Source organism: Molossus molossus, unplaced genomic scaffold (genome assembly GCF_014108415.1).
Source record: "Molossus molossus isolate mMolMol1 unplaced genomic scaffold, mMolMol1.p scaffold_m16_p_35, whole genome shotgun sequence".
NCBI lineage: Eukaryota > Metazoa > Chordata > Mammalia > Chiroptera > Molossidae > Molossus > Molossus molossus.
In genome coordinates this window covers 1,073,709-1,088,691 of record NW_023425372.1, presented here as the reverse complement: position 1 = coordinate 1,088,691, position 14,983 = coordinate 1,073,709, and the positions used below count along the sequence as shown (strand labels likewise).

The 14,983-nt window shown below is 64.1% G+C and overlaps 1 protein-coding gene across 1 annotated transcript in view; it reads left to right on the top strand.

The window, feature by feature from the left end:
- The first annotated feature begins 51 nt into the window (after positions 1–51).
- The window catches only part of MORN1 (MORN repeat containing 1), a 36,669-nt gene continuing 21,737 nt past the window's right edge, over positions 52–14,983 (top strand). The window contains exons 1-10 of the mRNA XM_036281427.1: positions 52–127; positions 1,054–1,125; positions 2,135–2,233; positions 2,706–2,816; positions 3,848–3,938; positions 4,489–4,576; positions 10,601–10,697; positions 11,337–11,447; positions 13,910–14,033; positions 14,336–14,508. Of these exons, the coding sequence (XP_036137320.1) occupies positions 52–127; positions 1,054–1,125; positions 2,135–2,233; positions 2,706–2,816; positions 3,848–3,938; positions 4,489–4,576; positions 10,601–10,697; positions 11,337–11,447; positions 13,910–14,033; positions 14,336–14,508 (1,042 nt within the window). The remainder of the gene's footprint in view (positions 128–1,053; positions 1,126–2,134; positions 2,234–2,705; positions 2,817–3,847; positions 3,939–4,488; positions 4,577–10,600; positions 10,698–11,336; positions 11,448–13,909; positions 14,034–14,335; positions 14,509–14,983) is intronic.

Here is a 14,983-nt window from a genome sequence, read left to right as displayed (position 1 = left end):
GCCAATGGAGAAGAGCCTTAGTGGTTGCCAAGGGAACCCTCTAGCGGCAAGATGGCGGCCACCAGTCAAGAAAGCCGGAGCTCCCGCCTGCAGCGTCGGGACCCGCCCGGGCGGCCGCCGCAGAACGGTAACGGCTGCAGGCCCGGGTCGGGCCACAGGGAGGGGGCTCCGTCTGGGTAGGAGGGAGGTGGGCAGGGACTCGGGGCCGGAACCCGCGCCCCCCGATCCCGGCGGGGCTCCCCACGCGAACCTCCACGAGCCCCGGTGGCACCCGGAGCCCTGTCACCCCGGCCCTGCAAGGGGCCGCGCCTCCGTGTGTGCTGATGCCCCGCGGGGCGGGCGGGGGAGGGGCCCGGGGCCTGGACACCGAGCCGGGAGGGACCCGAGCCTGGGCTCGCGGTTCAGAGGTTTGATAGGAACTGGTCTTCGAGTTAAGGGTCTGGAGTGAACCCCAAGTCCACAACCACTCTTCAGGGTGAACCTGACCCCCGTTTTTGGCAGACGCAGGAGTCTGGTAACGCCCACACTTCCCTAGAACCGCTCCCCCAAGTGCCTGCCTACAAGGGGGCTGATGGAGGCGGGGTTGGTGCGCTCAGCAGCTGAGGGCCAGGAGCGGGGCTCTGTCCTGACCGACAGAGCAGTGCAGGCCGGCTTCCTCCCCCTCTGGGCCCTCACCTTCCGGCTAAGTAGGCTCAGCTCAAAGCCCCCTCTTTAGGGAGGCTCCCGACCCTCCCACTCACCGCTCCCCGCACCGCTGCGCCTCTCGAGGCCTCCCACTGGGCCTGCCTCTCCGCACTGACCATGTGCACGGAGAAAGGAGTGGGTGGGTGGACAGTGAGCAGGAAAAGTCCTGTCCCCAGACTGAAGCTTCAGGCAGCCGTGTTGGGGACTTCACAGGAGGTGACCGGCACAGACACCTTGGGAGCCCCCAGAGGGCGCTGCACGCTGTCCCTCAGTGTCCCCAGACCGCCCCCATCTGAGTGTGTTGGAGGTCAGCCAGATCACCTGTATCAGGGGCTCACCTCTGCACCTTTTTCTCCCCCCCATATTCAGGTTATGGCATCTACATATACCCTAATTCTTTCTTTCGATACGAAGGAGAATGGAGAGGAGGGAAGACCCACGGTAAGAAGCGTCTGGCAGCTGGCAGCCCATTTCCTCGGAAGCTTGGGGTGGTCAGGTGGCACTGGGTGCCAGAGGGACTGGGCCCTCATGCTGTCGCTGTTGTCCAGGAAACACCATTTCCTGTGGCGTGGGGGCTCCCCGGACAAGATGACTTCTCGGTCTGCCACCTTCTCAGAGGCAGGGAAACCGCAACTTGGAAATCCTCCCTGGAGTCTTGGTTCGTCTTTGCCCAAGTTAAAGTGACAGCAGTTGTCTTCATGATTTATTTCTATGAGAAAGGCTCACCCACTCCTGTAGAAAGTCTCAGACACAGAGGCAGTGTCAGTAAAAGTCATCTGGAGGCTTCCCCAGAGGCAGCACCCAGACAGTCCACAGCTCTGCTCACGTTTTGCCTGTGTGGGTTCTGCCAGCTCACACCCGCCCTCCGTTGGTTTTCTGCGGGAGATTCGGTCCTTTGCTGTTTTCTTCTAGGAGCTTTGTACCTGTTGGCTCCAGTATTTTCTATAATTTTAACCTTTTGACTTTTATTGTAGTGTTTTTGTCACACAGAGACGTCTCCCTTTTACTCAGATCTCCAGCTCTTCCTCCAGGCTGGGCGTGAGACTGGTACTTGAGACTTCTCAGAGCCTGGCCTACACTGAATGGATCCTTCTTTTTGAAATGCGTTCTCCAGTGTCACCTGTGTCCACAGACTGTCTCCTTCTGCCCCCGCACCGACGGGGGCGAGGTGCCCTTGTGTCCCTCGAGAGGAGGTGTAGGGGAGGGGTCTCCTCTGCACTTTCAGCGGGTCTGCAGTTACCCGGCCAGGACAGCAGGGTGCTTAGTCCTGTGTCAGGAACATTTTTCTTGGCCGGTGCATATGCGGGTGCTGGGCGGAGAAGGAGCCACACGCAGCGACCTGAGCACTTCGAAGCCCAGCTCTTCTCTCTGAAAAACAGCCGGCCACGTGCGGGCGCCCGTGATCACTCCTGACCGCTGTGTGACGTCACGTCCCAATTTCTTTCACCAGGCCATGGGAAACTGCTGTTTAAGGACGGAAGTTACTACGAAGGAGAGTTTGTGGACGGGGAGATCACAGGAGAAGGCTGCCGGTACTGGGCCGCGACAGGTCAGCTCCGGAGACGCGTGGCGACACGCTGACTCCCTTCTCGTAAACCATCTCCCTCTGGGTGCGGAAGGCACTTCCATCTGTACACTGGGGACCCTGGTTTCCTTGAGGCATCTTGTAACAGTAGGTGCCAGCCTGGAGCAGGGTGGCAACATGCTGCCCACAGCTTGGCCAGGGCTGTCTCCAGACCTTCAGACCCTCGTGGGCAAGGGCGGTAGTCAGTCCTTAGTGGAGAGAAGGCTCACCCCACAGACCCTGTGTATGTCGGTGCCCACCGAGGATCAGCAGACTTTGCAGGAACCAATAGGGCAGGTCCGGACCCACCTGGTCCTATGTTCCCTCATAAACCAGAGTCAGTAATAGACTGTTCTGAAATGGCCCTGCTGCCACCATTGCTCAGGGGACGGGCAGGGGACACGGGAAACAGCTCGGACCCTGAACGCTCATTTCCCCTCCTCCTCATCCATCCCAGGGAACACCTATTCTGGTCAGTTTGTTTTGGGAGAGCCGCAAGGCCACGGCGTCATGAAGTACGGAGCCGGAGGACTTTACGAAGGGGAGCTGTCCCACGGCGTGAGACAAGGTCTGGCATCAGCGGGACTCGGCGTGTTGACCAGGCACCAGGCACCCACTGACATTCTGCCCCAGTGGGCTGGGCGGGCTCGGGGGCCTGTGCTCTGACCAAGGTGCCTGTGTCCCCTGGGGTCCGGAGCCCGGCGCCAGCCTGACTGGAGGTGGGAAGGAGGTGACAGTGCTGCTCTCTGCCCCTGGAGCCGTGCCTGGCACAGCACCGTGTGTGCGGGGCCGTCTGTGACGCCGGCCGCTGCTGTGAGACAGGCCACCGAAAATCTAGTGGCTTGCAGTCCTGGGGTCAGCAGGCTGGCCTGGGCTCAGCTGGACAGGTCTTCTGGCCTCGAGCGGGGTCACCATACATATGGCTGCAGGCACGGTGGGACCAGGGCTGGTGGTCCCCAGGGTCCTCGCCAAGGCCTCAGGGCTCCCAGGGCCACTGCAAGCACCGTGGAGGCCTCAGCGCAGCCACGTCCTCACCCTGCTGCACAGAGCGAGACCACAGGCCACACTTGGGGGCTGGGGGCAGACCGTGCCCCAGGAGGGTGGGCGGTCGATGGGCATGGCGCAGAGCCAAAGGCTCACAGTTGCTAGAAGCCCAGCTGCCCCCAGAGGCACGCAGGGAAGTCACAGACGTGCAAACACCTGCTCACGTCAGGAGCAGGGGTGGCCTCACACTTCCGACTGTCCAGAGCCGTGGCTGCGGTCACCGGCTCACAGCGTCTCCTCTGCCTGTAGCCGGCCATCCAGTCCCGCTGCTGGTCCCCAAACGCACACGCCTGCACACAGTCAGGACCGCGTGGCAGCGGCACCCCGCAGACAGCAGGGCGCTCTGCCTCCGCGTGGGTCTCAGGCCCTCACTCCGGCGCTTCCACCCACACTGTGGCCGCCAGCACCGTCCCAACCGCACACTCCATCCCCTGAAGGGCCGGCTCCTGGGCTCGGGTGCTGGGTCCTGTGGGTCCTGCCTTGTCCTGGCCACCTTCCTGTCCAGAGGCTCCACCTGCAGCCGGCGCAGGGTGACACTGGCCTCTCCACTCCCAGGACACGGCTGTCTGGTGGACCAGGACGGACACGTGTACCAGGGGTCATTCCACAACAACAAGCGGCACGGCCAAGGGCACGCGGCCTTTCGGTGAGTGTGGCCGAGGCCTGACCCCAGCCCAGGGCCCATCATCACAGCCAACTGTGGGGGGAGATTCTGCACTTGTCCGCGGTCACCGCAGTTGGCTGTCGGTGTGTTTAGTAGGAGAACATTGGACCCCCAGCAGAATACCTCTGGGGACGGGAGAGTGGGGTGCGGCCTGCAGAGGCCTCTTGCGCCCCCGCCATGGGCTGGACACTAGGCCTCTCCAATTCCCGGGTCACTCACTCACCCCGAACCCGGCCCTGGGGATTTGCAGGCTCGCCTCCCCCTTTTCTCCCCTTCGGCCTCTCCCAGTCCTGCACCCCTGAGGGCCCGGGGCCTCGTGCTCGTCAGGGCTGGCGGCTGTCCTCGAGCCCCCGAGCGCCCAGCCTGCTCCCCTCGGCAGCCTGGCCCCCCACCACAGCAGCTTGGGCCGTCTGCTCGGGGCCTGTTTCTGCCTCGGTCCCCATGGCGTGTGCTGAGCCCAGTCGGAGGGGCTGGTCTGAGTCAGGGCTGCCACCGCACTCCGGGCCTGAGAGCAGCCACGTCTGTCCCTCAGGAACGGCGATGAGTACCGTGGCGACTGGGTTCGGGACCAGCGGCAGGGCCACGGCGTGCTGCGCTTCGCGGATGGCTCCACCTACGAGGTGCGGGGCCTGGGTGCTGGGCGGCCTCCTCACGGGCGGGTGGCCACCGTCCCCACTGCACTGGGGGAGCTGGCAGGCCAGGTGCTCCCCCGTCCGGTCCGCTTCCTGAGCCCCCGCAGCCCCCCACCGTCCCCACTGCACTGGGGGAGCTTACAGGCCAGGTGCTCCCCCGTCCGGTCCACTTCCTGAGCCCCCACAGCCCCCCACCGTCGCCATGCGGGGCTGCCGCTTCTGCTCCGCTGGGCCTGGCTGCTCAGGAAGCATCTGACGAGCGAGGCCCTGGGCACAGATGCCTCTCGGTGGCCTGGAGCCGGCAGGCGCCCCATGCCCGGCGCTGTGCCCCTCACCCTCCTCCGGACGCCGCCAGAGGGTGTCTCCTCAGGTGCTCTGGGCTGCATGCGGGTGAAGAGGTTCAGGGGTATTGGGAGCCTCTCGGGCCACAGGGCCCGCCATTCCCTCTCCCTGACGCTGTCCCGTGTGTCTTGCGTGCTGGCTCTGCCCACGGCAGGGCGCCCACGCGTGCACCCGCAGCCCCGCCAGCCCTGCAGAGCGGCTGAGACCTGAGGGGTGGTGAGGGGCTGCACCTTGAGGGCCGCGGGGAGAGCGCCGCAGGCAGCCGGAGGGGCGGGCAGGCGGCTGCGCTGGGGACCCCCGGAGGTCCCGGCAGAGTGACAGGGCCCTGGGCCCCCGCGGACTGGAAGCAGGGAGCTGGTGGTCTGACCGCTGGGCGGGACGGCCCCTCAGATTATTCTGAGTCCTGTGGTCAGCAGGACAGGTGCCGGTGACCCGCTTGGGGTGCACTGCCGTTGGGGGTTTGGAGGGCGAGGTGCTGGCCTGTTGGCAGACATCGCGTGGACGTGAGGGAACTGAGGCAGCACCTGAGCTGGGCGGTGGTGGTGCCTGTGCCCCCCAAAGCCACCGCGGGGCCATCCAGGAGTGTCGTCGGAGCTCTGGGCGGTGCGGTGGTGGCTGCTGTGCCCACAGGAGCTCGTCTCCTCTGTCTGAGGGGACGTCCATCAAGGCTCAGGGCCAGACATAGGGCTCGCCACGGACACCGCAAGCCCAGCACTGCCAGGGGACCGACCGCAGGGAGGCCCGGGCAGACCTTCCTCCGTGCTCCGCCACCCTGGGGTCGCTCAGGGGCGGGCTGGCCAGGGGTTGGGTCGAGGGTCGAGAGTGCCCCTCTTGAGTTGGTCACTTGTGTGAGCTCTCCGTGCACCAGTCTCCCAACACCTTGCAGGAAGGGCTGTCGCTCCGTAGACAGGAAACGAGGCACAGAGGGCCCCAAGGCTCCCACGCAGGGAGTGAGTGCTGGAGCCGCCTCCAGCCGCTCCCAGGCCCCCGATGCCGGGCTGCGGGCACCACTGGGGTGCTGTTGCCGGCATGCAGGCCAGGCAGCCCCTCAGGGCTGGACAGGGCTGGCTGAGAGCTAGGCCTTCCGGAGGTGATGAAAAGCTGTGTCCCCAAAGGCCTCTGGGCCACCTCAGAGCCTAACTGCGGGCTGTGGCTGCCCCTGGGCATTGTGGTCTGGGCGCTGTTGGGCCCCACTCGGGTCTCCCCTGCAAACTGGCTCAGCTGCCAGGCCGGGGTGTGGGATGGGCCCCTGCATATGCCAGGCTTACGCGGTGCCTGCCACCTGCCCGCTTGCCACCAGGGGGCGGCCCAGCCCTGCCAGTAGCCGTGGCTCCACCTTGACGCCAGGGCTGGACGTGGGCTGGGGTGCCCTGGGCTGCAGCCCCAGGATCCCGCAGGCCCTGGAGGGAGGCAGCAGTGTCCTTGGCGTGGGGCACCCTCCAGATGAGCGTCCCTCCTGGCGGAAGCTTGGTCTCCCCTCAGGCTCCCGAGGCTCCAACACTGCCCACGTTTCTCCCTGCTCGGCAACACCCCTTCCAGAGCCCGTTCCTCCGGAGCCTCGTGCTCAGGACAGCAGGTGACAGGGCTGCAGCCCAAGGCGGGACCCCTGTCCCAGGGTTGCGTGGTGCCCGGCCAGTGTCCACATGGGCAGCCCCGGCCTTAGCCCGCGGGTCCTGCCAGCAGGCGGGGCCGGGACTGAGCAGCTGCCTCGCCACATCACAGACGCGGCCAGGGGGCCCACCTGGCACAGTCCGGGAGGCCGCGCTGGCTCAGTGCCTGCACTCGGCCCCAGCACCCTCCAAGGTGGACTCGGGGCGAGCGGAAAGGCCAGTCCAGCCTCCGGGCCCAGCACTGTGCCCAGGCCCGTTTCCGGCCACCAGGACCCTTCACCCTTCCTGTGTGAGACAGGAGCCCCCTCTGTCACCGGGGTGAGCGGCAGGCAGAGGTCGTGTGGGCGGCTCGGGCTCGCTGCGTGGACTCAGCACAGCCGTCTTCTGTACCCCGTCTCCGCGCTGTGGGGGTGCCTCCTGGGCCCAACTCTGACCTCTGGGTGTGAAAGGTCACCGGCCAGCATGGAGCCACGAGAGGGAGATGGGCCCCGAAGTGCGGGTCCCCGGGGGCCGCTGTTCCCTGGGTTCCCCTGAACACAGTTCTGACCCTGTTTAAACTGTGAGTGTGAGTGAGGCACGTGCCCCTGGCAGGAGCCGGCCCAGGACTCTGGTTCGCAGGCTGACGCTCAGCCGCTGAGCCAGACCGGCCAGGGCTGTTCAAACGTTTTTGTTGCAAAATACACATGACGTGAAATTCATCGTTTGACTCTCGAGTGCGCAGTTAGTGACGCTAAGTGTGTTCACACTGTTGGGGGACCAGCAGCCCGCCTGGTGGAGGGAGGTGGCCAAGCCGGTGGGGAACCTCGGCCAGTGTGACTGGGGTGTGGCTCCCGGCGGGGCTCCCCGCATGCTGGCTGCGTGCCGCTCGGCTTTCCCGGGGGCGTGCGGGGCGGCACCCCTGCTCGGGGCACAGAGCCGGGGGAGGCCTACACACTTTACCCGCCAGCCCCAGCCCCCTGCTCCTCACCTGCGTCTGCAGACACCAGGGCCTCTGTGCCTCTGTCACCATCCTCGGCCAGGAGGCCCCGTCCAGAGGCACACAGCACGGGCGGGGAGAAGCAGCTGGGCTGGTTCGGCTGTGCGTGGGAGACGGGTCTGGGCGGCCCAGACATCGTGGGACCAGTGCTCGGCCCACGCTCCCTGTGGGGCTCTGTGGCGGCCGTCACCAGACAGGACGGCAGTTGTGTTCGCATCAGTGAAACTCGTCACAGATCCCACTTTAAGTCGGAGGAACCTCCAACACCCCGGACTCTGCTGGCGACTGGGACGTGCCTGTGGAGACAGGGTGTGGGCCCCGCTCTCGTGCCCCCGACATGCCCGGAAGTGGGGGCCCCAGCCCTGGACAGTCGCAGGGCCAGGCAGGTGACCAGGCCCTGGGCCACCCTGCCTGTGAGCCTGTGATCTCAGAGTCCCCCTCGGGCCCTGGGTCTGTAACAGCAGGGGAGCCACCCCCTGCAGGGGACAGGCCCTGGGCTGGCACGCATGGCCCAGGTGCAGCCCCAGGTCTGCCAGGGGTCACAGGCACGGAAGAGCGCCTCGGCCGGCAGGGAGCTGCCCGAGAGGAGCACCGAGCTCTTCGTTCCCAGTTCACTCAGACGCATTTGGGGCGCCCCGCGCCCCTTCCCCACGTGTGGAGGCCAAGGGCCATCACAGAGGCCAGCAGCGGGATCTGGACCGTCCAGCCACGCCCACACCAAGAGCCCCGCGGAGCCCGTGTCGGGGAGGCAGCAGGCACACCTCGCTGGCCAAACCTTCCCCACGCTGGACCCCACTGTCCGCTTTATCTGCAGTGTAGACAGGCCCCAGTAGCCTCCCGCGCTGGCCACCAGCCGTCCCCTCCGCCTGTGTCATGCCTGCCTCACCCAGGCAGGGCGGAGGGACAGCAGTGATGTGTCCGTCCCGTCCGGTCCGTGCTCTGTGAGGAGCTCCCACACCACGGGGCCCACCTCCTCGCTGAGATACGTTCGTCCTGTTCCTCACGTCTGTTCACATTTGGGCACGTGCCCCATAGCTGGGGAAGGGCGGTTTCCAGGTGCGGCCTGCACCGTGGACGAGGGGTCCACGCTGCCGTGACGCCCCTCGCTGGCGTGTCCTGCGAGTGCTGCACTGGAGCCAGGACTGCGCTCGGCCAGCCTGCGCATGGCTCCGCCCAGCCCTCGGTGTGTCGGTGGCTCTGTGGCCTGGCGGGCACACTGACCCAGTTTGCACCCTCGCTCGTCGGGCAACTTCCCATCAGCCCTGCTGGAGCCCTGAGCCCCGCGCCCTGCGGGCTGCCCCCCGAGGCTCTGACCCACTCCCAGCCCTCCTTCCTCCACCGAGGGTGAGCAGAGAGGAGGTGGCCAGTCCATGGTCGTTGGAGCCCCGTCCTCCTCATGGAGCCGTACCAGGGGTGTCGTCCTGCTCGAGGGAGCTTGCCTCCCATCGGGGGGCACAGGCATGACCCTGACCCAGGGAAGGGAGCTGCAGGACTTGCCCAGAACTGAGGGAGTGAGGGGACCTCCCGGAGGGAGGGAAGCACCCAGCAGCTTCTGCACCAGCAAAGGTTACCCACCACCTGCCAGCAAATAGGAACTGGGGTGCTGTGCCCGCCCGGGGCTGTCCCCACCCTGACCCAGGGACAGCCCCCGCCTCACGCACACGCGGATGCCCACACACGACACCCACGCAGACACGTGTGCAGTGCCCATCCTGGCAGCCCTACGAACCCGTAGATGCTGCTGGAGGCTGGCACCAGGGACAGGCAGCCCTCTGCGACTGCTGGGTGGGCTCCTCCTCGCCCCATCAGCCCCGGAGGGGAGCACAGCGCCCCGGGGGGGTGGCTGCAGTCCCGGGGGAGCCCATGCATCTCAGGGGACGTGGGTGAACCACCCGCACGCCTGCACGCCTGGCACTGAGCATTCCAGACGCAGCTGGTGCGTGGGCTCGGGAGGTGCCAGCCGTCACGGCTGACTCAGCTCTCTGACCCTGCAGCTCCTGGGCCACCAGGCCTCCTGTGGGGCCAGCCACACCTCTGCCCACCTGGCACCTGCGGCTGGCTGCCAGCCCCTCCCGCAGCCGTGAGCTGTTGTTTCTCAGCCGCTGCCAGGCACCCACAGAGCTGCCCGTGGTCTGGCGCCCCAGCTTGGAGGCTGAGCTGCTGAGCTGGGGCTGGAGGCCTCTCTCAACGTGGTCTAGCTGCCCAGCTCCTGGTACCCAGTGCCTGCCTCTTCCAGACAGCCTGTGGAAAGTGCTTTCCCGGGGTTTTGGGGTGTCTGAGCTCTTTAGGGCTGCAGGCTGCAGGGGCCAGTCGCACAGGCCCGCCTGCACCAGCCCCTCCTGGGCCGGAGAGAAGTTGAGCATCTGGAGCTGGAGCCCGGCCTCGGCCACGCTCCTCCACTGTGTTTCTTCCCCAAGCGTGCAATTCACGTCCTGGAGACTGGGGTCCCCTGTGGGCAGCACCCCGGCTGCGCCCCGCGGAGTGCTGAGCCTCTGGGCCCCTTGGAGGGCCAGGCAGGAACCAGGGCCTCGTCAGTTTCTGCAAAAGGGGAACTAGGCCTGAACCCGCCAGCTACATTTCTCCTGACGATGACTAATCCGCAATCAGAAGCCACTGCAACCTTGAAACGTCCGCAGGAATGACCTTCCTGCTGCCCCTCTGCTGTGTGCCCTGAGCGCGCGCGGCGGGGGAGCCGCCTGGGGAGCAGCCAGCCGGTCTCCGCGTGCACGCTGGCGGTGTGGTTCCCGCGGGTCTTCATTGGCCTCCTCGTTATCGAGGACAGATGCTCCCGGCCCCGGGGCCCTGGCTCCTGCAGGTTCGGGCGTCTGTCCCTGGAAGGACCCTCGTGCTGGAAGTGCCCTCTGAGCGTGTTCTGTGTGCGGTCCCGTGTGCGCCGTTTGCCCAAACTTCCTGGCTGCGTAAAGCAGAGGGAAATGCGTTTTGCTGGCAGTTGGGCCACATTCAAAGGCAGGGCAGTTTCTCGCCCTCAGGATGGCGTGGATTCCGGCGGCCCTGGGACCTGGGGCTTGGGGACGAGGGGCGCGGCTGCCACCGGGCGGCACTCATCCGGGCTGTTCTCCGCAGGGACAGTGGCACAGCGGCGTCTTCAGTGGCCTGGGCAGCATGGCCCACTGCTCTGGGGTCGTCTACAGGGGACTGTGGGTCAACGGCCACCCGGTGGGTAGGTGCCCCCCAACCTTCCCCCAGGCCTCACCAGGTCCTTTGGCGAGGTCCTGCAGGTCCTCCCATGACCCTGCACTCACGTACCCGGCCTGGTGGGTCGCTGGCAACTCCAGGAGCCCTCAGCCCGTGCTCCCCCCCGCCTTGTGCTGTGTGAGGCTGTCACTTGGGGGGCAGACCCCAGCGGGTCCTGGCACAGGGGACCCACCCACACCAAGTGGCAGACTCTGACACTGGAGATGCAGGCCCGAGTCTGACAGCAGAGGGGTAGGTGGGCCGGTCCATCCAGTGTGATCCCAACCGAGCGGCCGCTCCCCCAGCTCGGGGCAGACTCTGTGGCCCCTGAGTGCAGTCCGTCAGTCCCGAGAGAACGGCTGCAGGTCGTCACAGCCAACCTCGGAACGGCGGCACTGTCCGTCTCAGTGACAGCTGGGGCCACTTTGCTGACGGGCAGCCGGCTGGGGACCCGGCCTGTGCAGTCCTGGGTGTGCAGCCTGCAGGCAGAGCCCCTCCCGGGGCAGGGAAGCCGAAGGGAGAGGGCTTGCTGGGGTTGGGACCCACACCCGCGGCTCCCTCAGACACACGCAGGTGGCATGCGGGTGGCACAGCACCCAGTCACCCCGCCTCTGCTCTCCCCCAGCACAAGCCACGAGGATTGTGATTTTGGGCCCAGAGGTGATGGACGTGGCCCACGGCTCTTCCTTCACGGTGGGCGTCCAGCTGCAGCAGGACGACGGGACAGTGGCCGAGAGTAAGCATCCCCAAGATGGTGGCTGACCTTTCCAGAGGAACAGACAGGGGTCAGGTGTCAGGTTCCCAAGCCTGAAGCCACGTGTGTGAATGGGCACGTGTGAGCATGCATGTGAGCACATGTGAGCGTGTGAGCATGCATGCGAGCACATGTGAGCACGTGTGAGCTTGCGTGCTCTGTGTGCCCGTGTGCACCGCGGTTGTCACGCAGCTCACAGAAGGAGAGGATGATGACCGCGGCTCTGCGTGCACCAGCGTGCGTCTGCGTGGGCCAGTCTCAGCCTGAGAGGAGAGGTCCTCGTCCTCCGGGGGTAATCAAGCAAGGACACACTTCCACCTGTCTGGGCTGCTCCTTAAGTGACCCGCTCAGCCCTGTGGCGGTGCAGGGATGAACAGGCCGACTTCCACAGCCCTTCCCACCGGGCGTGCGTGCCCACAGAAAGGCACCCCCCCATCACCAGAGACCGTGGGAGCAGGACCCCGGCTAATAAATGCACAAGATCCCCGGTGCACAGCGACTCGCCTTCGCTCAGCGGGCTTCAGAGAGGACGCTGCAAGGTGCAGTGTGCGCCCCGTAGATTCAGTCACGATCGGGTTATTTCAACAACTTTGTTGCGATATTATTTATATACCACAAAATTCGTCTGTATTAGCAATTCCATGATTTTAGTAAATTTATAGTCGGACAACCACCACCACACCACAGTGCCAACTGAGAGTTTCCTTCACCCAGAAAGACCCCTCAACCCACCACCGCCCGTCCACTGCTCAGCCCCACAAGGCCAGAGCCGTCCCACTCTGTGGACCTTCCTCCCCTGGGCATTTCCTGGGAGTCGTGCGGGGGGTGTCTCTGCTGTCCTGCGTCCACTCACACCATTTCCGGATCGCCACACTGCTGCACCTGTGGGCCCCCTTTCCTGCCCCGCCCAGTGGTCTTCTGTCACGTCCACACCCCACGCCTGTCACCCGCCCACCGCTGACAGACCACCGGCTTGTTCGCACTGTTCGGCTCCTTTAACAGGGCTGCCGGGAAAACTCCTGTGGGTGCGTGAGTTCCTTTAATACCCGTGGGCAGGGTTGCTGGAGCGCACGGTATGTTATGTTTGAACTTCTAAGGAGCTGCCAGAGTGCTGTCCGAAAGGCTGCACTGGTTTCTGGTCCCACCGACAGCGTGAGGCCTGACTCCACTCCACAGACAGCGCTCTTCACGGGCACCATCCCGAAGGTGTGCGTGGCATCCGCGTTGTCTGTGACACACGGGCCCGTTCAGGTCCTCTCATCCCTCTCATCTAAGTTGCCAGGTGTATCACATAAGCCTGTTCATGCCCCTTTGATGCAGTGATATCACCTCTCTTGTTTCCAGTGTGAATTATTGTCTTCTTCTCTTTCTGACTCCTCTGGCTAGAGGTTATCAATTTCACTGATAAGCTACCAACTTTTTGTTTTCTGTTGTCTATTTTATCAGTTCTTATTTTGGCCTTACTAATTTCCTTGCTTCTCCTTACTATGGATTTAATTTAACGTCCTTTCTCTAGTTCTTAAGGTGGAAAGCAAGATTATTTCAGACCTTTTCTAGTATAGGAGTTTATTGCTACAAATTTCCCTCTAGGCACTGCTTTAGCTGCATCCTGCAAATTTCCTATCTTGTGCTTTCATTTCCATTCCATTCAAAATACTTTCTGATGTCTTACTGGACCCATGAGTAAGTTAGAAACATATTGTTTCATTTCCCAAAGATCTTTCTAATAATAATTTCTCATTTAACTCCATGTGGTAAGAGTCATACTTTGTGAATCTTGAACCCTTTTAAATTTATCAAGACCTGTTGTATGGCCCAGAATATGTATGGTCTGTCTGGGGACATGTTCTGTGAGCACTGAGAATATTCTTTGGTTTGGAATATTCTTTAAAAGTCAATCGGGCGTGTTTTGTTGCCGTTGTTGCTCGAGTTTGCTACCCCTTGCTGAGTTTGTGTCTGCCTGTTCTATCCATTATAGACATAATTGATTATTATTTATAGATTATAATTGTGGGGGGGTGTATTTCTGCTTTCATTTCTATCAACTGTTGCTTCGTTACCTCGATGCTCTGGAGGAACATAAGCATGTAGGATTTTTATGCCATGTAATGACTTGACTCCTTATCATTGTGAAATCGCCTTTATCCCCAGTGGTTGTCTTGGCTCAGCCGTCTGCTTCCTGTGGTGTCGACACAGCCACCGAGCTTTCCCTTGTCTGGTCTCAGCATCTCCGTCCTTTCCCTCAACCTGTTTGTGTCTTTATGTTTACTTTTGTTTGTTTGATTAAACACGTTTTTATTGGTGCCGGGCTGGGAGGCGCAGGGACGCAGAGAGGTGCGGAGAGCTCGGGTGGGACGTGGCCGGGCCGGGCCAGGCTGAGGGTGCTCCTCCGCTGCTCTGAGCCCTCCTGCCCCTGGCACCGAGTCTCTCTCTCCTCCTGGAAGGTGAGGACGGCCGGGTTCTGAAGATCTCAGCGGGCGTCAGGTCCGTGCAGCTGCCAGCCCGCTCGGAGGTCAGCTTCTTCAGAGTGGACGAGGACAGACAGGAGGCGCCCATCCAGACCCCGCTGTGAGCACAGGTGCCGGGGCAGGGAAGGGCTTCCTCAGCTGGAGGGGACGCCCCACGCTGCTGCACCTGGGCCTCCCCGCGCGGCCCCCAGCCCTGGACACGCAGCCACCAGAGACATCCACTCAGTCTAGCAGAGGGGAAGCAGAACTCCTCGGACACCCAGTGGGGCTGCCCCCCATCGTGTGGTCTCAGGTGGTCCCCAGTGATCCCCCCCCCGGGATGGCCCCGGGCCACCGTGTCCCCCACAGCCAGGAGTCAGCCAACTGGTGCCGAGCTGAGCCCAGCCTGTGTTCCCTTCGCAGTGGGTTCGAGTGCATCACCTACCCGTTATTGAGCCCCACGTCCAGAGACCTGGAGCCCAGAGCTGCCCTGGGACATGCCGGGGCCCACTCACTGCCCCCCGAGGGGGACCTGGGGGCGGCGCTGACACCGGACACCTTGCATGGCCAGGGTGAGCCCCCCGGCCGTCTGCCTGGTGAGTGGAGTTCACCGAGTGGTCAGAGGTGGGCAGTGTGTTGGGAATAGCAGGTGCCCAGAACCTGGGCACAGTGAGCAGGGCGACCGGACGTCCGGGGGCGGTGCCCAGGCCCAGCAGACAGGACCGTCCTGGCCGGTTGCCCTGCGCCGGGTGAGCTGGCAGGCTGACTGTGCACCCTGGGCGTCCAGGCCCTTTCCCCGCACACCCAGCGCCCACGGTGGGGTGAGCAGTCCTGGCGCCGCGTGAACGCAGCACGGGGCCCTTCGCTCCTCCTCACTCCCGCAGTCTGGTGGTGGCCGCAGCCCTGGGCGGTGGTCTCAGGGCTGCTTCTGGGTCTGTGAGAAGGGGCTGGCCTGGAGGGGCTTGCGGTCAGCCTGGACAGGACATGGGTCGCCCCAGCGTGACGCCCACCCTGTGGCCCCGCCCCGGTGTCCCGGCTGCCTGCGCGGCCTGCAGCCCTAATGGTTTTGCA